At 45.8% G+C, this 27,764-nt stretch overlaps 1 protein-coding gene across 1 annotated transcript in view; it reads left to right on the top strand.

Moving 5' to 3' along the window:
* TTI1 (TELO2 interacting protein 1) overlaps positions 1–27,764 on the top strand; it is a 46,631-nt gene that overhangs the window by 5,561 nt on the left and 13,306 nt on the right. Inside the window, 7 exon segments of the mRNA XM_001925757.5 lie at positions 9,931–11,457; positions 11,460–12,272; positions 17,367–17,564; positions 20,785–20,933; positions 24,370–24,510; positions 26,507–26,711; positions 27,001–27,088. Coding sequence (XP_001925792.3) covers positions 9,972–11,457; positions 11,460–12,272; positions 17,367–17,564; positions 20,785–20,933; positions 24,370–24,510; positions 26,507–26,711; positions 27,001–27,088 — 3,080 coding nt within the window. The 5' untranslated portion in view covers positions 9,931–9,971.

Raw genomic sequence — 27,764 nt, 5'->3', positions numbered from 1 at the left:
ACATAATCACATTTATATTGAGAATGATTAACAAAATAAGGTTGGTTAACACCCCCATCACCTCACAAAATTACCCTTTTTGTGTGTGTGGTAAGAATATTTGAGATCTATGGTACTCTCATCAATTTCATAGATCATTGGACTGACCTTGCAAACTTTTTTTTTCCTTTTTCAGCAACACCTGTAGCATATGGAAGTTCCTGGGCCAGGGGTCAAACCTGAGCCACATCTGGGACTTATGCCACAGCTGTAGCAATGCCAGATCCTTAACCCACTGCGCTGGGCTGGGTATCAAACCAGCAATGCCACAGAGACAAGCCGGATCATTAACCAGCTGAACCACAGCGGGAACTCCTGACCTTGCAAACCTGTAAAATAGATTCCCGAAAGTAACCTGTCCCATCCCACCCCCAATATAGATTCTGATTGAGTAGATCTGGTGTGGAACCCAGGAATCTGCACTTAAATTGCTTCTCCTTGGTTCTGATAAACAATTGGGTTGGAAACCTCTGGTATAGTGAGAGGAGTACATACAGTCTTTGGAGTCACACAGGCCGAGGTGAGTCCCAGGTCTGACCCCAGGTCTGCCATTGCTTGCTATATGACCTTGGGCATCACTTAATCTCCCTGATCCTTGTGTACTCAGCTTGTGGATGAGGAACTTATGCACATAAAATATCTAGCTCATTATGCAGTGTATAGTAGGTTTCTTTCAACAAGTATTAGCTCTCTTCCTTCTATTCAAGAACTTGTGTTGGCAGGGTTGCTATTGTGGCTCAGCAGGTTAAGAACCCAACATTGTCTCTGTGAGGATGCACGTTCGATCCCTGGCCTCACTCAGTGGGTTAATGATCTGGCATTGGCGCAAGCTGCAGCTTAGGTCATAGATGCAGTTCACATCTGGTATTGCTGTGGCTGTGATGTAGGCCTCAGTTGCAGCTCCAATTCAACCCTTAGCCCAGGAATTTCCGTGTGCCACAGGTGCGATTGTTTTAAAAAAAAGGGAAAATAAAATTTAAAAAAACTTGGGTTGGTAATTCTTATACCTAAACTCCTGTCTCTGGAATCTAAACCCAGTCTTCCTGCTATATGCCAGTTATTCAAAGTTAGAAGTTTTAGAGGTCATCTTACCCACCAAGTTTATTTTATGTTCAAGAAACTGAAATACATGGAAACTACACAGCCAGATACTGTAAAAGCCAGGACTAGAGGCCAGACTGTCAGATTCCTGTTTTCATACTCCTTCTGTCCCTATCCTGGCAATAGTCTAAAAATAGGCTGGCATACAGCCAAAATCTAGAACTGCAGTTGTCACCCGAGAAGGAATTGAGCAAGATCCTTCCATGAAGGATGAGATCAACTACCTAAAGGAATAATTCATCTCCAAGAGGAGACAAGTATAGTGGTTTTTACCCAGAATCCAGTTCAGATGTAGCCGATGCCAAAGCTCCCCCAAATAGACGTAGCCAATATCAAAGCTCCCCCAAATAAGAGAACCAGACCTTGGTCTCTGACTGTCGATTCAATAAGTGTCTATTGAATACCTGCTCTTTGCCAGAAGCAATGAAGAAACTTGTCAAACATCACTGGGCCTCATAGAGCCTATATTCTTGTGAAAGGACAGAGACAGTAAACAAAGAGGTGGATAACCTGGTTTGACAGGTGGTTGTCAGTGCCATGGAGGACAATTTTAAAGGCTGGGCAAGGAGTGAGGATGGGTTGCAATTTTAAAGAGGGCTAATCAGGGAAGCCTCACTCAGAATTCACCTGGGAGTAAACCCCTGAAAGGTGAGAGCCTTGATGATGTAACAAGTACTAAGGCCCCAAATAGGCAGCCTCATCAGAACGTCACCTCTGTGTGAGGCCTGGCTCATTTGCCGTGATGGCATCTCCCTCTCATCTCCATCTAGATTAGGTGCTATGACTTTTCTGCCTTCCGACCTTTGCTTGAGACAGGCATTGTACCTTGAACAGTCTTCCCACGCAACCCCAAGTATGCAGTCCCCCCTCCTCAACACAAAGCCTCCTCCCTCCATGAACACTTCCCTGTTGGTCTTCATGCGTTTTCTAAATTCCTGTCCTCCTTCTCTGGGTTTTTTCCCTCCCTTTTCCACTTGTTGATTGTACCTTGTGTCTACCATCTTATCTTTTAAGTGTCTTAAAGTACAGAACCTCGTCTTATACAGAATGTCCCATGTCTTCACCACCTGTGTGCCATGGCCCTGGGATCTTACACATCCCTGTGACAAGGCAGAAAGAGAAGGGGAGGAAGTGAAGAGGGTGCCAGGGGAATGGGTTCACTTAAAGCCCTCCAATTGCAGATGTCGTCTGCCACCTCCCCAGTGACTGCTTTCTGTGACCACCATAGGGGGACGCTGAACCAGGAAAGGTTTAGAGTCAAGAACTGGTTTATTCAGTCACCGCCTGCCACAGCTAAACCTGGGTTGTTTTCTCTGTTCACCTAGAGAATCAACTTGTTCTGAATGCCTCCTGTTGGTATCACTTTCTGGGCTGGAATGGCCCTGTTGCTGTCAGTTATATAAACATCAAACTCTGCAGTGCCAGTTTAAATAATTAGGGTTGCATTTTATAAGAGTAGAATCTGGGACTCCTAAGCTTCTAAATCTCTAAACAATTCCTTCTATAATTGACGTATTGTCACCCAGGCGTGATTTCATGGCCATCCCATAACGATATATGATTGCCTTTTATAGTCATGCCAGAGTAGCAATTTGTTGTACTGTCTTCCTTACAGAGAGCTGGTTTATATATTTCTGAACCCCTAACCCATTCTTTTGAAAATCTCCAATTGTGGTGAGTCTTCATCTGTAGAGTGTCCCTTTGGGAAACTGCTGCAGTTTATCCGTTCTACCACAGATGCGTGTTTGGGGAGTTTCTCTGCGGGGGCACTATGGATAGTGTACTCCAGAACACATTCTTTGGTAAATTTATTTATGCGTTTCTGTTGGGTATATATCAAAGAACGGAGTTATAGGTCATAGAGCGTATGTCCTTAGTAGATATTGCAGAAGTACTTTCCAAAGTAGTTGTACCAATTACACTCTTACCAGCACTGAACGAGAGTCCTAATTGCTTTATACCCTTGCCAATGCCTAGTATTTTTTTCCTTTTTTTTTCCTTTTTTTCGGCTTAGCCCTTCTGGTGGGTATGTGGTGGTATTTTATTACGGTTTTAAATTGCATTTTACTGACTAATGGTGCTAATGTCTTTGCATGTGTTTATTATCGTGGTATGCTTGTTCAAGTTCTTGTTCATGTTTCTGTTGGATTGTCTTTTTCCTAATGATGTGTAGAAGATCTTGGTTGTCTCCACTCTTAATGGTGTCTTTTGATGAACAGAAGTTCTTAATTTTCAGTGTAGTCCAATTTATCTTTTTTTTTTTTATGGTTAGCTCTTTTCTGTGTCCTGTTTAAGAAATCTTTGCCTACTCCAAGATTACCAAGATGTTCTTTGTTTTTTTCAGAAAGTGTTATTGTTTGACGTTTCACATTTAAATCTAGTATGTGATATAATCAAGACCTATGTATTTTTTTCAGGTAGGTAGCCAAGTGGCATAGTAATTGAAAAGACCATTCTTGGAGTTCCCACTGTGGTGCAGTGGGTTAAGAATCCAACTTTAGCAGCTCAGGTTGCTGCAGAGGAGCAGGTTCAATCCCTGGCCCAACACAGTGGGTTAAGGATCTGCGGCGTAGTCACAACTGTGCCTTGGATTCAGTCCCTGCCCCAGGAACTTCCATATTTCATGGCTGCAGCCATAAAAATAGAACAGACCATGCTTTTCCTCCAGTTCATTTTGGTGTCACTTTTGTCAGGTATATGAGCCTACATATGGAATCTCTGTTGTGTATGTGGAACTGTTTCTGGACTCTATTCTCTTCCTTTTGTCTTTCTTTTTGCCAATAACACACTGCCTTTAATTATTTTAATATGATGGTACATTTTGAAATCACTTCTACTACTACAATTTACCAATTTAATTCCTCTTCTTCAAGATGATCTTTGCTCTTTTGAAGTGGTTTGTATTCCCATAGCAATTTTTTTTTTTTTTTGTCTTTTTCTAGGGCCACACCCAAGGCATATGGAGGTACCCAGGCTAGGGATGGAATCAGAGCTGTAGCGCCAGATCCTTAACCCACTGAGCAAGGCCAGGGATCAAATCTGCAACCAGTGGTTCCTAGTCGGATTCGTTAACCACTGAGCCACGACAGGAATTCCTCCCATGTCAATTTTAGAATCATCTTGTAACTTTCTGCAAGAATACAGCTGGGGTTTTGATTGGGATTATGTTAACTCTGTAGCAGTAGTTTTCATCCAGGGCATTTTTTGCCTTCCACAGGACATCTGGAAATATCTCTAGACGTTTTTGGTTGCCAGTCTTGGGGGAGTGGTACTGGCATGTTGGGGACAGGGGCCAGAGATACTGCTAAAGATCTTAGAGTGCACAGGACAGCCCTCCACGAACCAGTCATTATCCAGCCCTAAATGTCATTAGTGCCGGTGCTGAAAACTCTGAATTAATGTCATCAGTGTTTTGGTTGGGCTTCTGTCTACCATCTTCTAAAATATTTGCTTTGGAGTTCCCGTCTTGGCGCAGTGGTTAACAAATCCGACTAGAAACCATGAGGTTGTGAGTTCGATCCCTGCCCTTGCTCGGTGGGTTAAGGATCCGGCGTTGCCATGAGCTGTGGTGTAGGTCGCAGACACGGCTTGGATCCCACGCTGCTGTGGCTCTGGCATAGGCTGGCAGCTACAGCTCCAATTAGACCCCTAGCCTGGGAACCTGCATATGCCGCGGGAGCAGCCCAAGAAATGGCAAAAAGACAAAAAAAAATAAAAATAAATAAAATAAAATATTTGCTTTATGTTTGACCCACTGGTTTTGCTTCTTTTTTTCTCATTTTTCATCTTCTTTTGGATTAATCAAAAATAGTTATTATCCCATTTTTACTACTCTCTTAACTTGTCAAGTAGATTTTTTTTCAAACAGTTCTTTTGGAGTTTACCGTATAGATTTCAACATGATTCTTGACATATTAGAGTCTAACACAGATTTTTTTTCCCATTTCTTGATACCACTAGACTCCTAATACATTTAACTGTTTTTACACCATCCATGCACCTCTTGTGCATTACGGTCTTGCATTTTACTTTCAGTTTGTTTGTTTTGTTTTGTTTTGTTTTGTTTTGTCTTTGTCTTTTTAGGGCCGAACCATGGCATGTGGAGGCTCCCAGGTTAGGGGTCAAATCGGAACTAGAGCTGCTGGCCTGTGCCACAGCCCACAGCCACAACTGCGTCCTCTCGGATGCCGTTTCCACTGAGCCATGACAGGAACTTCTTACCTTCAGTTTTGAAAGATGTTTTTGTAGGGTGTAAAATTCAAGGTTGGCAGTTATTTCTTTCAGTCCTCTAAAGATGTCATTTTATTGTTGCCTGGATTTCATCATTTCTTTAGAGAAGTTGTCTGTCAATTCTGTTGCTGCATTGCTTTTGATTTTTCTCTTTATTTTGGGGTGTTCAGCCGTTCGACTATGGTGTGTCTGTGTGTGTTTCTCTTTGTATTGTCAACTTGAGGTTGAGTTAGTGGGTTGATGTATTTCATTTGTTTGGACATTTCTCAGCCATTTGTCTCCCAGCAGCAGCCTTATCTCAGAAATCCTATATTTTGAGATCCCTGAAGACTTTGGTTTTGCATCTAGGACTCCAGTCCTATATGACCACATTAAAAGCATTTTGGTTCCTTTTTCCTCAGTGACAGCCTTCAGCTGTAATCCTGAGCCATGTCCAAGATCAGCAAATACACCAAAGGAAAAATACAAAAACAGCTGTGAATTGGTGACTTGCTGTGACCCCTCATCCTTTACTTAAGTGTTAGTTTGTCTGGTCCTTGTTGCTTCTACAACTATTTGGTGCTTTAAGAAGATATTTATAATTTATCTGGATTTCTCCAGTTGTCATCAGTATTGGCTGCCATTCCCTACTGTATCCTGCTTGAAAGGAGAATCTTGTGCAGCTGTTTTTGAGTGCTTGTCATGTGCTAGATGCCCTTGTAGGTTCCACACGTAGGACTGCCCAGTCTAAAGTAGGTAAAACAGGCATACACAAAATAATTCGGGATTCTAAATACTGTAACAGCAGTATATGTAGTGGAAGGAGAAAGGAGGTGAATGTGAAATCGCACCACCTGTTTAGGAAATTCCAAGCTTTATCATTTCACATGGTTGCAGTTTCAAGTTCAAGAGGCGAAGTAGTGAGAAATGAGGTTGATGAGATAGGCAGGGGCCTGATAGTGAAGGGACCTGTATGCCGTGACAAAAAGACGTTTGTACTTTACGTAGGCTCCAAAGAGCCGTTGAAGAATTTTAAGCATGGGGAAGAATGATCCAGATTTTTGTTTTAAAAAAATTACTTTGATGTCAGTGTGAAATGTGGATTCAAGAGGGGCAAGCAGGAGTTCCCTGGCAGTGCAGTGGGTTAAGGATCTGGCATAGTCACTGCTGTGATACAGGTTCAATACCTGGCCCAGGAACTTCTGCATGCTGTGGGTGCAGCCACAAAAAAAAAAAAAAAAAAAAAAAACAAGCACACAAGGCAGGGGTGCCCAGAGAAGAAACTTATAATCAGTCCAGTATTAAATAGATGATTATTGTCATCAACAATAAGGTGCTGAAGGGCAGAAGTGCCACTTAACAGTGTCATTAAGAGGGAGGTGAAAGAAAGCAGAGAGTCTAAGGTTCCTAGGCCAGGGGAGGACCATAAATCTCAAAGGGAATACAGAAGAACAAGCAGGTAAGTTCAGTTTGGGACAGGCTGTGGTGTCCTCGCTTCATTAGCCCTATTACAGTTTTCGTCATGTAATCTAAGAACATAGTTCAGGTTATCCTCTTGAAACTCCTGAGATGAATAAGAGAGAAAGAGAGCCCCAGGCCGTTGCCCTCACCCCAGCTTTAACCAGACCCTCTGATTTTATCTATTTGACATGCTGGGCTTCCACTTCAACGTTTTATTTGAAGAAAGTTTTCCTCGCTAACATGAAAAAAAGAAGTTACTCAGCAGTGTTTCCTTCATTCCTCTTCCCATTTTAGGTCTATTTTGAACGGCTTCTTGTTTAAATGGAGTCCTCTGATAGGGCATGTGGTGCCACCCACTCTGAATCCTGGCCTTTGGCTCTCTCACCCTGACAGGCGAATCTCTTCTCGTACATGGGGGTTGGGGACCACAGTTCTTTATTCGCAGTCAGTAAATGGTATTCCATGGTCTTCTATTGCAAAGAGAAGGCCAAAGCTGGTCTTTCTAAATTATTTGCTGTTTCCGCCTGAAAGCATATATGATTCCCACCTTTATCTTTTAGGGTACAGGAATTTTACCAGAACGTGACTAGGTGTGTATCCTTCAGTATTTTCAATCTACAGGTAAATCTTTTTGCAGCTCAGGAAGGTGTTTCAGTTATTTATTTGTTTTAGCTCCTCCATCTGTTCCCTTTTTTTGCTTCCAGAATTCCCAGCTATTTATATATGGGTTCTCCCAGATCTGTCCTCCAAGTCTCACTTTTTCCGTCTCTTTGTATTTCTGCTCGGAGTTGTAAGATAGCTCTACCAGATCTTCCAGGCCACTAATTGGATCTCAGCAGTTAACCATCTTTGTGTGTGTGTGTGTGTGTGTGTGTGTGTGTGTGTGTGTGGAAAGACATGTTTTTAAAATTTTAAGATATATCTATTGTCATAATTGAATTTCCTTACTGGTCTTACTGTTTTTCACATTTTTATCTGTCTCCTTTAGTGGTTCTTTTGGTCTGAGAGTCACCACCTCAAAGCTGCGCTGTTTGCTTTTCTTGCTTCTGACTGCTGAGTGTCCTGTTAAGTGGTTACTTCCTTTCCTTCTGTTGTTACAACTGCTAGTACCTCAGGCAGGGGGGTGGCCCAGCAGCCTCTGAGTCATCAGTGTGTGAGCCAGTGCTGATGGGTCGTTAGAATTCTCTGGCCTAGCTTTCTGGCATCCACCCCAGGCATTTTGCTAGCCTGGAGTAGGGGAGATTTGAGCCTCATCTCTTCCCTGGCTTCTTGAGGGTCACAGAGACCAGGAGATAGTCCCCCCCACCGCCAAGGAACCTCACAGACCAGCATCCCCCTTGCTTTTGTGAAGCTCTCTGAACCAGACTCTGTCCAAGGTATCAGAGCCTGATTGTCGCACTTGGAGCCTCCTCCTGACCCAGAGGGGGAATCCAGCACCAGCTCTCTCTCTGAGCTGGGCAGGTCTTGGCCACACCCACCAGCCACCGCTCAGCTGCCCAGCCCTACTAGGGACAAGGAGAAGCAACAAAAACTTTCTTATCATCTGTTCAGAAGCCCCCAGTAAATAGAGGCAGAGAGAGAAAGACTTCCAAACCAGTTGAACGCTAAGCCTCCATCCAATGCCAGTTTTACAGTTGTTCACATTTATGGTCTCCAGCTTCAGCTCAGTCCTTAGTACCCTTGGGCTATACTTTTATGTCTTCCCAGCATGCCTTGCTTCCCCAAAGGGAATATTTGAGACTTTTATTTCTCTCCTCAAGCCCTCTGTTTACCCCCCTTCTTGTTCACTGTCAGCCCATGACTTTGCATTTCCCCTCACAGAGAAAATAGCCTCTCTTGTGTAAAGTTGCTCAATTCCTTCGCTTACCTATAAACCTGTCACCTTTCACTGCCTGCCGTCCACCTCTCCATCCTGCTCAAACCTCTCGTCTCCCATGATTTCTGTGATAGCATGCCCTCCTGATTTTCCCATTTCTCCGGCCCCTCTCTTTCATCGTGTTTTGCTTTCAGTCTCACCCAGTTCTGAGTCTTCTCCCATATTACTAGCTGCCAGGGGGTCTTTTCAGTGCATAAAGTCAATCCTATCAGTCCCTTTTTTTAAAACCTTTCCATGACAAGAATAGGCAAGACTAGTCCATGGTGGTAAAAGTCAGAGTAATGGTTACCTCTGGGCAGGGGAAATGGGAATTGATTGCAGAAGGGCACAAGGGAGCCTTCCAGGGCACTGGAAGTATTCTTTATCTTGCTTTGGCAGTGGCTCCATGGGCCTCTGCATACATTAAAATATACTGAGCTGTATGTTAAGACGAGCGCATTTCATTCTGTGTCTCTTATACCTCACGTTAAAAGAGACAGAACCTTCAGTGGCTCTCCATCACTCCCACAGGTTAAAATCCATGCTCTGTAGAATAGCCCACAGGTTCCTGGTCACTCCTCCCTTGAGTCCTGGCTCAAGCATCTTCCTCCTGCAAAACCTACGCTGGCTTTCCCAGGGTTGTGACACTTAGGTCTTCCACTCGTGTAGGACCGTAAGCACAGGCCTGTCCTAATTCTTTTTTTTTTTTCTTTTTGCCATCTCTTGGGCTGCTCCTGCGGCATATGCTCGTGTAGGACCATAAGCACAGGCCTGTCCTAATTCTTTTTTTTTTTTTCTTTTTGCCATCTCTTAGGCTGCTCCCGCGGCATATGGACCCCAAGCTAGGGGTCCAGTTGGAGCTGTAGCCACCGGCCTACGCCCAGAACCACAGCAGCGTGGGATCCAAGCCGTGTCTGCAACCTACACCACAGCTCACGGCAACGCCGGATCGTTAACCCACTGAGCAAGGGCAGGGACCGAACCCACAACCTCATGGTTCCTAGTCGGATTCGTTAACAACTGAACCATGACAGGAACTCCAGGCCTGTCCTAATTCTTAACAGACTGTTATAACTGTCCATTTGCTTCCCGCCTTGGACTGGGGGCTCCCTGAGATTAGGAACCAGCTCTGTTCTGTTCCATTGCCCCCTGGCACCTTGTGTGGTGACCGGCACATAAGCCCTCTGTTGCATGAATGTGTGCGAGTTCCCTCCGTATTTGCTCTGAGCTTGGCCCTTCTTCACTGAAAAGTTTCCTTCCTCCAGCCTGCAGGATGTTTCCTCAGTGAGAGGAAGGCTGTTGCACCATGGCGGTTTTTGATACTCCGGAGGAGGCCTTCGGCGTCTTGCGTCCTGTCTGTGTTCAGCTCACAAAGGCGCAGACCGTGGAGAATGTGGCGCACCTGCAGGCACAGTTGCAAGCCGTGAGTGACTCTGCCCTTCAGGAACTTCAGCAGTACATCCTCTTCCCTTTGCGATTTACCCTGAAGACCCCAGGTCCCAAAAGAGAACGCTTGATCCAGAGCGTGGTGGAGTGCATCACCTTTGTCCTCTCTTCGACGTGTGTGAAGGAGCAAGAACTTCTCCAGGAACTCTTTTCGGAGCTGTCTGCTTGCCTGTATTCGCCCAGCTCCCAAAAACCCGCTGCTGTGTCAGAGGAGTTGAAACTGGCGGTGATCCAGGGCCTTAGCACATTAATGCACGCGGCCTACGGGGACATCATTCTGTCTTTTTATGAACCCTCCGTTCTGCCTCGTTTAGGATTTGCTGTATCTTTACTCTTAGGCCTAGCAGAGCAGGAGAAATCCAGACAGATTAAAATGGCTGCCCTGAAATGTTTACAGGTTCTCCTCTTTCAGTGTGACTGTCAAGGCCATCCGAGGTCCTGGGATGAGCTTGAGCAGAAGCAGCTGGGGGATTTGTTTGCTTCTTTCCTACCTGGAATCGCAACTGCCCTGACCAGGATCATCACAGGAGACTTTAAACAAGGGCACAGCATTGTCATGTCTTCCCTAAAGATCTTCTACGAGACCGTGAGCTTCATTATGGCTGATGAACAGCTCACAAGAGTGTCAGAGGTCCAAGCAAAGCCTGCTGCGGAGCACAGAGTTGCAGAGCTGATGGTTCACAGGGAAGCCAGCTGGGTAAAAAACACCGGTGACAAGTTGACTGTCCTTATTAAAAAGATAACTGAGTGTGTTTCCGTTCACCCACACTGGAAGGTGAGGCTGGAGCTGATAGACCTTGTCGAGGCCCTTCTTTTGAAGTGCAGTCAGTCACTGGTGGAGTCGGCCGGTCCCCTTCTGAAGGCCCTGGTGAGTCTGCTAAACGACGAGAGTCCCGACGTCCAAGCCCAGTGCAGTAAAGTGCTGAGACGTTTTGCTGATGCAAAGGTTGTGGTGGGCAGCAGAGCCTTTGCTGACATCTTGTCAGAAAACCTGCATTCCCTGGCCACATCCCTCCCCCGCCTGATGAACTCCCAAGACGACCAGGGCAGAGTCTCCACTCTCTCCTTGTTACTGGGGTACCTGAAACTCCTGGGCCCCAAGGTGAACTTTGTCCTCAACTCTGTGGCCCATCTCCAGCGCCTTTCCAAAGCTCTTATCCAAGTTCTAGAATTAGACGTGGCTGACATCAAAATCGTTGAAGAGCGGCGTTGGAACCCCGAGCACCTGCACGCTTCTCCAGAGACTCCAGCTGCAGGGCAATGGACTCCGATCCAGAGGAGATACTTCCGCTTCTTCACCGACGAGCGGGTTTTCCTGCTCCTGAGGCAGGTTTGTCAGCTTCTTGGTTCTATGGGGACCTCTACTTGCTTGTGGATCACTTTATGGAACTGTACCGCGAGTCCGTGGCGTACCGGAAACAGGCCGCCATGATCCTTAACGAGCTGGTTGCAGGGGCTGCTGGGTTGGGGGTGGAGAATCTTCACGAAAAACACATTAAAACAAGCCCGGAGGAACTGAGAGAGATCGTGACATCGATACTTGAAGAATACACGAGCCAGGAGAACTGGTATTTGGTCACTTGCATGGAGGCCGAAGAAGTGGGGGAGGAGCTGATGGTGAAGCAGTCAGGCCTTCAGGCCCTCACATCTGGTGCACACACCTGCCAGGCCACCTCTTCTCCTGCCTTCTCAAAGCCAGGTCCCACGATCTGCTCCATGAACAGCAACATCTGGCAAATATGCATCCAGTTGGAAGGGATCGGCCACTTTGCACATGCACTAGGAAAAGACTTCCGTTTGCTCTTGATGTCAGCCCTCTATCCAGTACTGGAGAAGGCTGGAGACCAAACCCTGCTCATCAGTCAGGCGGCCACAAGCGCCATGATGGATATCTGCCACGCTTGTGACTATGACTCCCTGCAGCACCTGATCAATCAGAATTCAGACTATTTGGTGAATGGCATCTCTTTAAATCTGCGTCATCTGTCTCTCCACCCCCACACCCCGAAGGTCTTGGAAGTCATGCTGCAGAACTCAGATGCTAGCCTGCTTCCTTTGGTGGCAGATGTGGTTCAGGATGTCTTGGCCACTCTGGACCAATTTTATGATAAGAGAGCTACTTCCTTTGTCAGTGTCCTGCACGCCCTGCTGGCAGCATTAGGTACCTTGAGACCCCTTTTTTTGTTTAATGCTAACTGGGGGATAGGACTAGTATCTTTGTTTGCCTAAGCTTATTTTTTTCTTCTTTTGTGGTTATGCTATGGAGGGCATTATTTGAATAGGTCAATGTCTGGTCCTACATGTTATGGTAGGGTTGCACTGCTTATTGCTTTTTTAACTTTTAGTAATTTTAATACTTTTTGAGCTCTTGCTCCATGCCAGGAAGATAAATCCTGCAGGCTAAATATAAGCATTATTTTAATTTTACGGCGAAGGCGAACTAGGCTCTGTGAACTCCTATTTAGCCAGGGTCACACAATTAGTAAGGAGTAAGTCAGAATTTATGGCAATTTTGTTCTTTTCAATATAACAAACTGGCTTCTGATGCTATTTAGAGTTAGCGGTATCTATGCTAATGGAAAACCAGACTAACAAGAATTATTTAGTCCACACGTCCTCTAGAAAAGTACTGTCCAAAAGAACTTTCTGTGATGATGGAAATGTTCTTTATCTGTTCTGTCCACTATAACTGCCACATGTGGCTAGTGCAGCTGAGGAACTGAATTTTTTATTTTTGTTTAAATAGTCACATGTGTCTAGTGAATGCCATGTTGGGCAGAGTAGGTCTAGAAACTTTCTTTTAACCTTTTAATTATATGAGATGGTTTGAATTTCTCTCCTTCCCTTTGACCCTATTGGGTGTCTGTTGGAGGTGTTAGCCACACTGAAATGGCAGATTTGTAGATCCCTGGCCTGGGAACTTCCTAGAATATGCCACAGGCACAGCACCTCCCCCCCCCCCGCCCCCCGCAAATAAAGGGAAAGTTTTGGACTATAAGGAAAAGAATCCCTCAGCGGGATAATCAGTCCTTGAATAATAAAATATATTATATGTATTATTATATAAATATATATATAAAGCTGTGTACCCAGTTCCTTTTCTCTAAAGAGCATATCTTCAGTATCTATTTCAGTACTGCTAACAACCACCAAATTAGGTAGAAAGGTTGCTGGCCAAATTTTGACAGCTGAAAATCTAAGAGCATGTAGGAAAGTTTCTCACAGAGGGTGACTGAACAGCCCTCGGCCCTATAACTGATACCACTTCCGGTGTTCTTTCCTTCCTTCATCAACATTCACACATTCGTCCTTTCAGTTAAGAGTGCCTGCCATATGTCACAGGCTGTGCTCAGTATTGAGGATACAGCCGTGAACAAGATCAAGATGCATAAACTCAAGGAACTTGCTTGCTGCTGCAGGAGACTAACAGGGACAGTAACGAAGTGTTCAGGGAGGCCCTCTAAGGAAGTGACACTAGAGCCGAAGGCTGAGAAGGGCCCATCGGTACATATGGAGTTGTCAAGTCCTTTTTATGGTTTTTAGGAATATTTGAGCAAAGGGAACAGCATGTACAAAGCCCTGGTGGGAAGAAAGGGCGTGGGGGTCTTTGAAGAATGGACAAGGGGTCATTGTGGAGAGAGATACAAGATGAAATTGGAAGGTGAGGACGAATCCCACCGGATCTCGTAGACCCAGGGAAAGAGTTGGGGTATATTTTGCAAACCGCTCAGAAGCCTATGCACAGACTAGTCACAGACATGGCAGCAGTGACCAAGAGGAACTTGGTCCCTGCCCTTATGGGAAACTCCTAAGACTGGCTGATTCCTTATATGTGTTAGACTACGAATGGCTTCCTTTGTCCAAATATACCCCAGACTTCCCCCGTTAGTGGTTTGGAGAACTCTACTACATATCAATTTGAGTTTTTTAAAAAATAATATTAAGAAAAGGCCTGTTAGATATTTCCTTTCAGGAGCTATCTCAGATTGGGCCTTGAAAATTGAATTGCCTTGGATTGCTAACATCTTTAGTCATCTCTAAAGGGGGAGTCCTGTGTAGCACCTTTTCTTTAAATTACAGAGAAGGAGTTGAGGATGGTTAAGCTTAACTTGAGAGCAGCCTAGGAAAAGCGGCAAAATTGGAGACAGCTTTTCTGAAAATTTTGAAATAACCCAGATTGCACTTGCATTTTGAATGATAAGTAGTACGGGATCGCGGGGGAGGGTTAATCAGTCATGTACAAATCCAAGGAGCATGGTATGCTAGCATTTCCTTTGTCATCAAGTTGTCTAGCTAATGGTCGCTCTTTGAAGATGGAAGTGGAGGAGTTCCTGTCGTGGCGCAGTGGTTAACGAATCTGACTAGGAACCATGAGGTTGCAGGTTCGACCCCTGGCCTTGCTCAGTGGGTTAAGGATCTGGTGTTGCCATGAGCTGTGGTGTGGGTCACAGACGCGGCTCGGATCCCGCATTGCTGTGGCTCTGGCGTAGGCTGGCAGCTGTAGCTCCGATTGGACCCCTAGCCTGGAAACCTCCATATGCCGAGGGAGCAGCCCTAGAAAAGGCAAAAAGACAAAAAAAAAAAAAAAAAAAAAAAAAGGTGGAAGTGGAAGTGTTGTCTCAGATAACTTCCAGAAGGTTTTAAAAGAACCCACCATGTCTTTTAGGAAATTGAGTCACCATAAATACATTGTTTCACAAGCATTGACTAAAAAAAGCCTTAGGTACCACAATGAGGCAAGAACCGTCAGTTGAATTACTGCCTTAGCACCAACTTCTGTTTGGCTGATTATTTATAATAACAAAAAAACTGTGTGGCTTTGAAAATGAGAAAGCGTCTATGCCACCTACCTCAGTACTTAGAGATTGTGCCGCATCCATGCACACAGGGCCGCCACATTGTTTTGATGGCCACGTGGTGTCCTCTGTTGTGGCTGCACCATAATTGAAGCAGTCCTTTCTTGGTGGGCATTTTGATTGATTCTGGATTTTATTTGTTTTGCTTTGTTGGCCTCTCCGTGGCACATGGAGTTCCTAGGCCAGGACTCAGATCTGAGCTGCAGTTGCAACCTACACTGCACCTGCAGCAATGCAGGATCCTTAACCCACTGTGCCAGGCCAAGGATCAAACCTGCGTCCTGATGCTCCAGAGATGCCACCGATCCTGTTGTGCCACAGTGGGAACTCCTGTTTCCAATCTTCTGCACACCCCCCCAAAAAATGCTGCAGTGAGTGTTTTGTAGGTCATTTTGAACATATCTAAGAATATCAGTAGGGTAGATTCCTAAGATAATTGCTGGCTTAGATGGTCTTAGGTTTAAATCTTTGCTGGTTTCAAAATGCTCTGCCAGGAGGTTGTACCAATTTAAACTCCCCTCAGCCATGTAAGAGAGTGCCAGTTTTGCCGTACCCTCACCCACAGTATATATTGCCTAGCTTTTTGATCTTTGCTAATCCAGTAGGAGAAAAATTGCACCTTATTATAGTTTAATTTGCTGTAAGAGTGAGGTTGAGCTTCTTTTCATATGTTTAAAAGCCATTTGTGAGCAGAGACTTTTTAATGTCTGGCACTAGCCTTAAATCTAGAAAATAGCCTTTGCAGCGTGTCTACTTGTAGCAGAGTAAATGCTGGGCTCTGGCTTTAACCCATTGGAAGTGCAATCCCTCAGAGGATAGTTAGAACAGATTTACTTCTGGGGATGGGGCGTTGAGGAAACGGCATGATTGATCCCTTCATGTAAGAACCTCCAGATACTGGTCTGAAGGCTCTCAGGTCCAGCGCTAGCTCTGTGCTGCTCCCATTTGCTGACCCTGACATATCCCATCTGCTCTTGCTCTGGCTCTGTGCAAATGCTCCTTGATAGAAAGGAGATTAGCAGGTGCCAAAGGTCATCAGTGACTTTTTCCCCTGCTGCCTGCAGAAGGAGGGCCAAGATTCAGGCTGTGGGGTTTTTTTGTTGTTTCATGCTTCCAAGAATTTTTTTTTTTTTTTTTTTTTTTTTTTTTTTTTTTGTCTTTTTGCTATTTCTTGGGCCACTCCCGAGGCATATGGAGGTTCCCAGACTAGGGGTCTAATCAGAGCTGTAGCCACCGGCCTACGCCAGAGCCACAGCAACACAGGATCCGAGCCGCGTCTGCGACCCACACCACAGCTCACGGCAACGCCAGATCCTTAACACACTGAGCAAGGCCAGGGATCAAACCCGAAACCTCATGGTTCCTAGTTGGATTCGTTAACCACTGCGCCACGACGGGAACTTCAGTGCTTCCAAGTATTAAGAGCCCTTTTGAAACGAAGCCCTCGGGGACCCCAGTATACAAAAAGAGTTAAAATTAAAGCAGTGCTGGTTAAAGAAGGCATAGAAACCCTCTTCCCACCCTTTAGCCTTCTGTTTCTTGGTGCCTTCCCTGTCATGACCCTGAGACATTCCTGCAGAGTAGTGGGGCTCCTCAAGGCACAGTTTGAAAGCCCCTGGTTCAGTAATGTTTAAGGCTTATCCTGTGGTGACACATCAGAAGTCTTGGCGCATCACTGAAGAAGGAAAAGCTTTGGAGAGAAAATGCCAGCCTTTGGAAGCATTTTATATCAAATACCTGTGTAAGACTATCCTTTCTCAAGGCTCTCAGAGTCTCTCTTCTGCTCATGAGCAGTGTGTATCCTGCACTCAGAATCTTGTCACTTGTAGCTGTTCTCCGGTCTAGCCTGTCTATTCACTCAGCATATATTTTGAGCACCCACTCTATGCTGGGCATATTGGCTTTCCATCGGTGATTAGTTGAGCACAGGGTCTAATGGGGAGATTCAGACACAATACGTACAAAGTAAATATAGTAATTATAAACTGTGGTAAATTTAAATGAAAGGCTTGAACTTGGTACTATTTGAGACACCATATAGGAGACCTAAGTTAGATGGGGGGTGGGGGTGGTCAAGGGATAGCTTTACTGGGCCAAGCGTATTGAGACGTGAAAAGTAGATTGGAATTGGCTAGATATGACATAGGGGGCAAAAGTGTTCCAGACAGTGAGAACAGCATACGCAAACGTTCTGGGGCAGGACACCTGGCGCATCGGAGGACCTGGAAGATGGCCCGTTAAGAGGCAGCTGGTGGTGGTTAGAAGAGGAGGTTGGAGAGACAGGGAGGACAGGCTCCTGTGGGGGCCATGCAGGCCATGGCAGAGAGCTTGTTCTGCTTGGAAAGCACCAGTGCCTATTGGCAATGACCGTGGTGATCCTTGTAATACTTTATTTACAGCCCAGTGGTTCCCAGATGCAGGTGATCTCCGAGAGCAAAGTCTAGGAGAGGAGGGAAGTCATTTGAGCCAAAGGCCAGCACGTCTTGAGAATGGACTTAACGTCACAACAGCCGAAGGCATTGAACAGTTTGTGCTGAACTACCTCAAGGAAAAGGATGTGGCAGAAGGAAATGTTTCGGATTTTGATAATGAAGAAGGTAACCATTATGTATTGTGGCTTCGGCTGTGTTTTTCTTTTTTTTTTTTTTTTCTTTTTGTCTTTTTGCCATTTCTTGGGCCCCTCTCGCAGCATATGGAGGGTCCCAGGCTAGGGGTCCAATCAGAGCTGTAGCCACTGGCCTACACCACAGCCACAGCAACTCGGGATCCGAGCCGCGTCTGCAACCTACGCCACAGCTCACAGCAATGCCGGATCCTTAACCCACTGAGCAAGGCCAGGGATTGAACCTGCAACCTCATGGTTCCTAGTCGGATTCATTAACCACTGCGCCACGACAGGAACTCCTGTGTTTTTCTTTTTGAAGCAAGTTCTTGTAAAAACAAATATTAGAGAAAGTTTGGAAACAAAAAAGGTCACTCATAATCCCACCGTGCTAACATAAGACTTCTCACTTTGTATGTAGTCTTTTTCTGGCTTTTCTATTGCAGACCTATTTTTATGTGGTTGCAGCCACCGTTTAAATGTATTATACCCTTTCTGCATGTAGTTATATAATAAGGAACTCTTCATGTTGCTATGGAGCTTTCATAATTAATGTTTTAATAGCTGCTACTAAGTATCTATTCCCTTGTGGGACGTTTAGGTTGCTTCTAGCTTTTCCCTCTAATAAACAGTGCCGCAGTGGATGAATCTGTGCACGTGACCTTTTCCTTTTGCATATTTCGTTAGAAATCCCAGAAGTGGGATTTTCTAGGTCAAGGAGATGAACAATATCTTATGCTTGCCAAATTGCCTTCCGGAAAGGTTGTGCTCATTTACACCTTCCCTTCAGCCGTGCAGGATTAACACTAGTTTTACCACAACCTTGCCAACATTGGCTATTACCAGTTTTCCTTCTTGCTAATTTAAAATAGTTCTTATTATTTTACTTTGCATTTCTTTGACTACTAGGAAGATTTCTTTATATACGCATCTTCCCTAACAATTTTTTCTCATCCCCATAGTCTACTCCTATGCTTTGGTCATTTATTTTATTTATTGGTAGAAGGAGATGTCAGTGTTTTTCTTACCAATTTATATGATAAAGGAGAAAGGAGTTCAGGCTAGTTGAAGCTCTGGCCTGTTGTTTTATTCACAAGCTCAATCTGGAGCTTCAGGTCACGGAAGGATTAATAAATTATTAGAATCTCCTCTGCAAATATAAAATGCCAAGTCATAATGAGCTTGGTGGTCTCAGACCTATCCTAAATCGAACTGAGTCCCAAATTTGTTTGTTAGGTTGGAATCGAGCAGATTTCTTCCTTTCTTTTTTTTCCTCTTTTTTTTTTTTTTGGCGATCTCTACTCTGAGACTCTGGTGAACTGAAGCCAATACTTCCACGGTAACGGAAAATAGTTCAGTGCAACTAACTACAACAAATTCCTTCTAAATAGCAGGGAAGCGTCACAGGGCCCAAATAATGACTTATACAGAGCTAAGCTGTTATTCTCTCCAAGAACAGGATTTTCTGATCAGAAATCTATCAAACTTTTTCTTCTTAGTTTTGTTTCTTGAGCCAACCCAATCCTCTGCATAAACTGCACCCCTCACCCAAGCCTAGAAACCCCGAAGAAGAGGCAGCATCTTGATCCCCTGTAATCCAGATTTGCCATTCTCATTTGAAATTCTAACACTGTCACTGAATCCATTCTTTCACGATTAGGATCTTCTGGTTCTAGTTAATGTTTGCTAGGAGTAGACTGAATCAAATCTTTCTTCCAATAACAAAATCCACATCCCTCAAACATTCCGCAGTAGGTGAATTTCAAAAACAAATCCTCCTCTAGAAGGAAAAGCAAAGCCTTATCGTTCTTATAATTATCATTCATCAAGTACACACCACACACTTGGCATTATAAGGAATGTTTGGATTGATATTGGTTTGACACGGGTTTTTTATTTTAACTACAATAAAAGATACGCCTTATGTATCTGAGGTCCCTTTCTCCAAGAAATCCAAGCATTCTGCAAGCACATTTTCATTTATCTTTTCAGCATCTGTCAGAGACAGGTGTGTCCTCTACTATAAGATTCTTTTTTTCCAGCAGAGGAAACTGAAATGGGAAAAAGGTAGGGGAGCAATGCTCAGCTCAGTGGAGATGAGCACAGCTGGTAGTGGGGTGGGGGGGAGGCTGGAAGCTATTAGCAGATAGAGGCAAAATTTCAGGGGAGGGATTTGGGCCTGGGTTTCATGCAACACTCACGTCTTTTTGTTGTTTTAATTTACAAACTTACACCTATCTTGTGCCATGCAGCACTCCAGACAGTGAAAAAAATGATAATAGTTGGTGACATTCATGTCATTTAACTCTGTCGACAAACAAATGAGGTATACACGCCTTATCCCTTTTTTTCAGATGAGGTGATACGAGATGAGGGGAGTTGCTAATAGGAGGTGGAGGCAGGACTTAGATCCTCTGACCAAACCCCATCTCTGTGTATTGTACCAAGTTGCCCTTGCGTTACCTCTCATGCAAAGATGACCTCCGTGCCTTACTGATAGTGACCAGGGGACTTTGCCCTGGTCAGGGGTGGCAGGCTGGGAGACCCTGATCCATGGGTTCTGGCCCTCAAGGTCTTACGGGCTGAGGGACAGGACAGGCGTGGACCCCCTTTGGTCAAAGGATGAGTCAAGAGGAAAGGCAAGAGAGTAGAGGGCCAAAGACCAGCCAGGGAACCAGGGCTTCAAGTTAGAACCTTGCCCTCTTAGGTTTTTATTTTAAATATTTATTAATGGCAGCTTCGAAAAGACCAAGGATGTGGGGGAAAAAATAAAAACTATTTTCTTATGACCCCATCTCTGTTGATATTTTGTGCTTCCTCCCATCTTTACATAAGTCTTTATATAATAGTGCTCACACTGTGTAGCAGTTTCATATCCTGCCTTTCTATCACAGTGTTATTTCCTAAGCCTTTCTTGTCATTAAAGCCCTTGGCAGATACAAATTTTCAGGGCCTCATAACATGCCCTTCATTGTACGGATATGTGTGCCATAATTTATATCACCGTTGAGTAGACCTGGAGAGGTTCCCCCCAGTTTTTAGCTATTACAGGTAATGCTTTAGTGAATAGCTTGACCCAAATTTTATATGATTTCCTTCAAATCAGTTCTTAGACATTTTCCCTTCTCATCCTATTCCTGATCTGAGGTTGAGAGATCAACTGAGGGGGGGCATCTTCCATAAAACCCTGCCTCCACATATGTTTTTTTTCCCAGAGGAGCAGTCAGACCCTCCCGAAGTGGATGAAAATGACCTTGGTCCCCATGTGGAGCCACCACTGCCAGTGCAGATCCAGATAGCCACGGACGTGATGGAGCGCTGCATCCACTTGATGTCAGATAAAAACCTGAAAATCCGCTTGAAGGTCAGTGTGCGGCCCTTCCCCTGCCTTCACCGCGCAGCAGGACCAAGGTTGGGTCTGGGCGGCAGTGACCGCAGGGACGAGCAAGTAGCTGCCCTTATCTCCCCCTGCATGTGTGGCGGCCAGGAGAAGCCCTCGGGAGGAATTTACCTGTGGGGTGCCAGTCTTACGTCTTTGGTATCAGCCTAGATGCCCAAAGGGAGCCGAGTCCCCTTTGTGGAATTAAAAGTCATAAAGTTTTGGAGATTCATTGACTCTCCAAGGGGAAAAAAAGTCATCTGCTTTGGAAAGGATATCATTTTCTGAGCTGACTTAATGTGGGGCACTGGTTCTAATACTTTAAAGTGGTCATTCTTCCAAGCCTGACACTAGCCCTCATCTCTGTTTCTGTTTCCATTTTCATCTGAGGCCAAACACCAATACTTTTACATTCTTGTTTGCTGGCAGTTTCTGAAGCAGTTTCCCCATCAGCAAGGGCTTAAACTATATGCTAGTGACTCTAATAACAGGACAGTGGGGAGGGCTTGAGTATGAGGGGCCCAGGTCTCAGAATCACCTGGGGGAAGATCTTACACCCAAAGGAAAGCACAGCCTGGCCACTCCTCCCTACCCCCAAGCAGGAATGCAAAGCAGCCACCTCCTGCCTTACTGATACGGTCAGGGCACTTTGCCCTGGGCAGGGGAGATGGGCTGGGAGACCCCGATCCAAGGATTACCTCAAACCGCAGTGTCTGGGCTTCGCAGAGTCTGTTTAGTCTTCCCAGAGAGACTCCTTAGCTTTGTTGTTTCATTCAGGAGGCGTTTTCCAGGTGCCTTTCGTTGGCAGTGTCCAGTTGATACACTGGCAAAGTATCCTCCCTCTTGTGGAAGCTTTGTAGCAGCCACGTACACACTGTAGCTATTGAGAGCATCGACAATGGAGTCAGACTTGCACACCTGAGTTCAAATCCTGGCTCTGCCCTTTACTAGCCGAGTTCACCTTTTTGAGCTTCTCCCTCTGTAAGGTGGAGATGGGATGATGACATCTCACAGGGTTGTTGACTGTAAACAGAAAGCGGCCGTGAGGCTTGGCATCCACACTCATTCACTTAGTATTCATTAAGTGCTTATTGAGGACTGCTCCAGGTCAGGCAGACGGTACATAGAAGGAAGCAAAGCAGACCTGTCCCTGCCTTCGTGAAACTTCCTATCTCTTGAGGGCAAAGTGGTGATACACAGATACACACATCTGCATGGAACAAATGCTGTGAAGCTCATAAGCAAGTTCTGTGATGGAAAATTCATCCATGTAATTAACATATTTTGGGAAACTACTCTACCAAACCCTGTTACATAAGAGGGAGCTTACATTCTGGTTGAGACCAGGTTGTTGGGTAATAATGTTTAAGCCAAGACTTAAAGGCTGAGAAGGAGCCAGCCATGCAGGGGCAAAGGGCAGGGGGCGGGGGGCACATTCCAGGCAGAGGAGGCAAATGTGTGTCCTTGATTCACTGAAGCATAGCTTGCCCAGTTAGGGACAGAGCTCAAATCCAAAGCCAGTCAGAGATACCAAAGCCACTCCCACCATACTGTGCTGCTCCCCACGGTGTCCTGAGGTCCCTCTTACTCCTCTGCCTACCTGTTCAGCCCTCAAGGTCAGGGCCTGTTTTGTTCTTTGTGTCTCTCCCCATCTCCACGTGACCAGCACATATAGACACGCAGTAGGGCTTTACCGCAGACCTCCCTGTCTTCCTGACCCAGACAGGCACCCTCATCTGCTCCGGGAAGCCTGCACTGGTCACATGGTGATCACTGCCCTGAGGCAGGCGTCTGTCTGTCTTCGGTGAGCGGAACATATTTTCGGGGAAGGTAAAAAAAACCCAGTTTACATCCAGCCTACCCCAGACCTTTCTCCTGAGATTGATGGGTAACCCAGCTGCCTCCTGACCGCCCCGTTTAGAGGTGCCGGAACTCGCTGCCACCCACTCTCCGATCATCTCCTCCTCCTCCTGTTGTAGCTCCAGGCTCCTTAAGCCACACCTGCGTCTATTCAGTTGCTAAGCCTGAACCCAGCAGTGCCTTTTGAGATCTCTCTTCATCTCCCCAAGAGCGAGTCCTTCAGCAGTTTAAGCCACTTCATCTCCGAATCAGATCTCAAACCCCTCACTCTGCTGCCTCTGCCACCACCCCCTGGCTGCTCAACTCTCCCCTTCTCGCGTGGACGTGCACCGTGGCTTCCTCAAGGACCACCTCACCTCTTCTCGCTCCCACCTCAAGTCCCTTCTCCATTCAGCAGCCAGAATGACCTTTTTAAAGCATGAATTGTATCCTGTCACTTTTCCTGGTCATTTCCATGGCGCTGCCCTGCTTTAGTTTCCTGGGTACCGCAAGCTCGCCCACCTCTCGGCCTTCCTCGTTACGCTCAGTCCTGGGAACACTCTCACTCATCATGGGGCCAGATCCTACTCATCCTGTACGTCTCCGTGTAGAAGTCACTTCCTCAGAGAAACCCTCCCAATGGTCCGTATGCTGTAGATCCCTCCCTTCAGTTTCTTTGTGTTTCTGCTTTTACTCTCCTTCCTGCCACTTGTCACAACTGGTAAGCATCCCTTTACTTAAGTGTTATCTAAGGTCTTTCCCCAGTTGACCATAAGCCCCGTGAAGGCAAGGAAACATGTATTCTGTCCCTGTGTGTCCCCAACTCAGTACCTAGCCAGGGCTTGACTTATGGTCTGGACTCTAAGTATTTATTTGGCTAATGAATTTTTAAGTTTTATTCTTTTAAAATGGTGACTTGGAGTTCCTGTCGTGGCACAGTGGAAACAAATCCAACTAGGAACCATGAGGTTGCAGGTTCAGTCCCTGGCCCTGCTCAGTGGGTTAACGATCTGGCATTGCCGTGAGCTGTGGTGTAGGTCGCAGACGCAGCTCAGATCTGGCGTGGCTGTGGCTCTGGCTCAGGCCAGCAGCTGTAGCTCCAATTCAGCCCCTAGTCTGGGAACCTCCAAATGCCACGGGTGCAGCCTTAAAAAGCAAAAAAATAGGAGTTCCCGTCGTGGCACAGCGGTTAACGAATCCAACTAGGAACCATGAGGTTGCGGGTTTGGTCCCTGCTCTTGCTCAGTGGGTTAACGATCCGGCGTTGCCGTGAGCTGTGGTGTAGGTTGCTGACGCGGCTCGGATCCCGCGTTGCTGTGGCTCTGGCGTAGGCCGGTGGCTACAGCTCCGATTGGACCCCTAGCCTGGGAACCTCCATATGCCACGGGAGCGGCCCAAGAAATAGCAACAACAACAACAACAACAACAACAATAACAACAACAACAAAAAGACAAAAGACAAAAAAAAAAAAAAAGCAAAAAAATAAAATGGTGAGTCAATCTCAGATATCTGATTTCAAGCCTTTATGGTCTTGAAGGAAATCTTGAAACGAAAAGGAAATCATGTCCCCTTTTCTTTCAGGTCTTGGATGTGCTGGACCTGTGTGTGGTGGTTCTGCAGTCCCACAAGAACCAGCTCCTTCCCTTGGCTCATCGGGCCTGGCCCTCACTCGTGCACCGACTTACAAACGATGACCCTCTGGCGGTGCTCAGAGCTTTCAAGGTACCACAATTATGTCCCACCACCGTCAGTCATGGGGATGGAGGGGAGGGAGCACCGAGCTTTGCAGTGTCTTGCCTCTCTTTTTATCTCATTGCGATGTCCTATGCCTTAAAGAAAATATAAAAAAATAAATAAGAAAAGTGCAAAGAGGAAAAAAAAATTCAGCTTCCTTTTGAATCTGAAGCAGAGGAAACTAGCAGGTAAAAAGAGCTGCCAGTGTTTATTGAGCACCTAATATGCATCAGGCAGCATGCTTGGCACTTCCCCACACATGAGCTCATTTCCTTACAACAGCCTTGCAAGGTAGATCCTATTATCCCTGTTTTTGACCAGGGAGGAAACAAGCCCAGAGAAGTTAAGGAACTTTCTCAAGATCACACAGCTAGTAAATGACAGAACCCAAATCTGTGAGTCCACACCCATGTTCAAGGTGAAGAGGTCATGGTTCTGGCAGTGGGGGCGTCCTCTCCCCAGACAGGTGACTCTGGGCAAAGCCCGTGAACACCTGTCCCACCTTTCTCAGAGTTGTTAAAGATAAAATGGGACCGTTTGGTGAAATGCTTTGACAGGCTCGAAGCTGCCTGTGGAGGTATTCTTCCTGACTTAGTTGGGCCTACGTCAGCACACAGCTTTTGGCTTATTTATTTATATCCTTCCTTCTTCTAAAAAGCATTTAAGGCAACTTACAGGGATACATTTACCGTGGCAAGCAAGCTAACATAAATTAGAAGTGGGTGAACAAGATGAGGCAAAAAAAAAGAAAAGAGATATGTAGGGATATACAGTGAAGCCCAGGAGTTCCCGCTATGGTGCCACAGAACAGCCAACGTCTTGGGAGTGCTGGGTTGCAGGTTCAGTCCTCAGCCCAGCATAGTGGGTTAAGGCTCTGGTGTTGCACAGCTGTGGCATAGGTCACAATTGTGGCTCGGTCTGATCCCTGGCCCAGGAACGCCATATGCTGCAGGGTGGCCAGAAATGAAAAGATAAAATGAAGCCCAGAATGCAACTTATATACTTGGCATAAAACATAAAATTGTTAATATTTTTTTCCAAAGCAAAGTACACAGTGACACACACACACACGTAGTTAGTAGGTTATCTGAAATGACAGCAAGTGTAAAAAATGAGAAAATATAAAGATATGTGCCCTGTAACTCTTGCCTCTTTTCTGCTCCCAAACACATTGGTGACCCTTGAAGTCCATAATGCCAGCTGAGGGTCCTGAAATAAGTGCATTATTCTCCACAAAGTCGGCAAATGCCTTCTGTGCTGGATATGCCTTGCTTACCAATTTTTAAAGAAATTCCTATTATCGTGTATACTCAGTCTTGTGCAGCGGGGCAAAACCTTTCAATATGTTCTGCTAGAGAAAGTTTAAAATGAGACATGCAAAGCAGCTGCCTGTTGTGAAAGACGGAATGAGGGTGATGTACGTAAGAGATTGTGCCGTGGAACGCAGGAACTCTGACTCAGCTCTGCCACCGGGGACCTGCCCTGACCCAGCTGAGGACCTCGGCCAGCCACTGCCTCCCGGTGCCCGCACAGGGCAGCCGCTGAGCTGGGCCTCAGCTGCTGGGCCTGTTTATGTGTGTTCAGCTAGCTAAAAGCGCCAGTCTTTCCTCCCGGGATGTTGGGAAGATTCAAGAGATGATCTATGCGAACTGCTTTAAGCTCTTCTTCCTCTTCTTCTTTTTTATCAAAAAAGGGAGGGAAACCTAGGTATTAAACTGATTATTCATCCAACCCAAGATTCCTCTGAATTATTCTTTATGTAATCTGTATTTATGGATAGAAGCAGCCATGCCTTGGGAGCAGAGACCTCCAAATTCATAACTGTCAGAATCACAAACCATGGGCAAGGAATTAACAGCAGTAATTCTATTTTTTTTTTTTTTTTCAAGCAGAGACCTCGATGAAATTGAATTACCAAACATTCTTTTAACGCAGTCGCTGCCTTGGCAATGTTCAGTCACCAGGTTGGGGGCTGTTTCCACAGGTTTTGCAAACCCTGGGAGGCAAGTGTGGCGATTTTCTAAGGAGCCGGTTCTGCAAAGATGTCCTGCCAAGGCTGACTGGCTCCTTAGTCAGCCAGGCTCCCGTCAGTGCCAGGGCTGGACCAGTTTACTCCCACACACTGGCCTTCAAGTTGCAGCTGGCCGTCTTGCAGGGCCTGGGCCCCCTCTGTGAGCGACTGGACCTAGGTAGGTACCAGCCAGTCTCACCCGGACACACACTGTGCACTCTGTCTCACCCCCACCCGTGCCCTCTTTGCTTAGCCCAGCTCCTCTCATCTCCCTTCATGTACACGTCCTTCCGTCTCACTTTGGCCTCATTTATCCTTTTACGTTGCTGGGTTTTGACTCAGGGATGGAGGGCAGAGCCCATGGCATCTTGCCTAGCTGCTCCAGTTTCATCAGACAGCAGTTGGTTACTGCTCATCCCCAATGAAGTCCAAGGGCCAATGCTTGTTTTGTTTTTTCCTCTCTGCAGGTGAGGGTGACCTGAATAAAGTGGCGGATGCCTGCTTGATTTACCTCAGCGCCAAACAGCCCGTGAAATTACAAGAGGCTGCCAGGAGGTACGTCTGCTTGATCACTCGCATCTCTTTACGTTTGTCCTAAATTATAGATGATTTGCTAATGGCGAGCCAAGTTGAGGCATCTCTTTTCTCTTCTCTCTCTTCTTGCCAGGTTAAGATGATTTCTTTAACTGTGCCACCATCTAGAGATGGTATTTTTACAAGACGCATTTCTCTTTGCAAGTAACCTTTTCTTCTGCTGCAGCATCAGCAGCACTTCCAGAGGGGCACAAAGCAGAAAGATGGTGTCGCGCAGAGGACAAAACACTCTCCTGAGTGGAGGGTGATCTGCTCCTAGGCCCTCTTGCTACTCTTCTAATGCCCAGATGACCCTGGCACCTCTCTGGGCCTCTGCTCCCTCATCTGCAAAGCGAAAGCATTTGGGTTATAGATCTGGCAAGCCTTGGCTCCACGGAGCATCTTAATGGGCATCAGATGCAGTGAACTCTCACAGATTGTGTGCAGACTTGTGTGTGTGCAAGCCGACGTATACGTGTCTTTTTCCAGGCGGAGTCTACATCATTCATCCAATGATGAATGAGGAATTATCACAGATTATTATAGGAATCTGTGAACCAGGAAACATTCAAAACCATTGGGCTAATGATTTAAAGGGCCTTTTCAACTCTGAAATTATGTGATTCCAATTTCCAAGGGTTTTGCTTATCAAAGAATA

This window comes from Sus scrofa, chromosome 17 (genome assembly GCF_000003025.6).
Source record: "Sus scrofa isolate TJ Tabasco breed Duroc chromosome 17, Sscrofa11.1, whole genome shotgun sequence".
NCBI classification, from domain to species: domain Eukaryota; kingdom Metazoa; phylum Chordata; class Mammalia; order Artiodactyla; family Suidae; genus Sus; species Sus scrofa.
The sequence above is the reverse complement of the archived record's forward strand: the minus strand, read 5'-3'. Positions and strand labels throughout refer to the sequence as shown.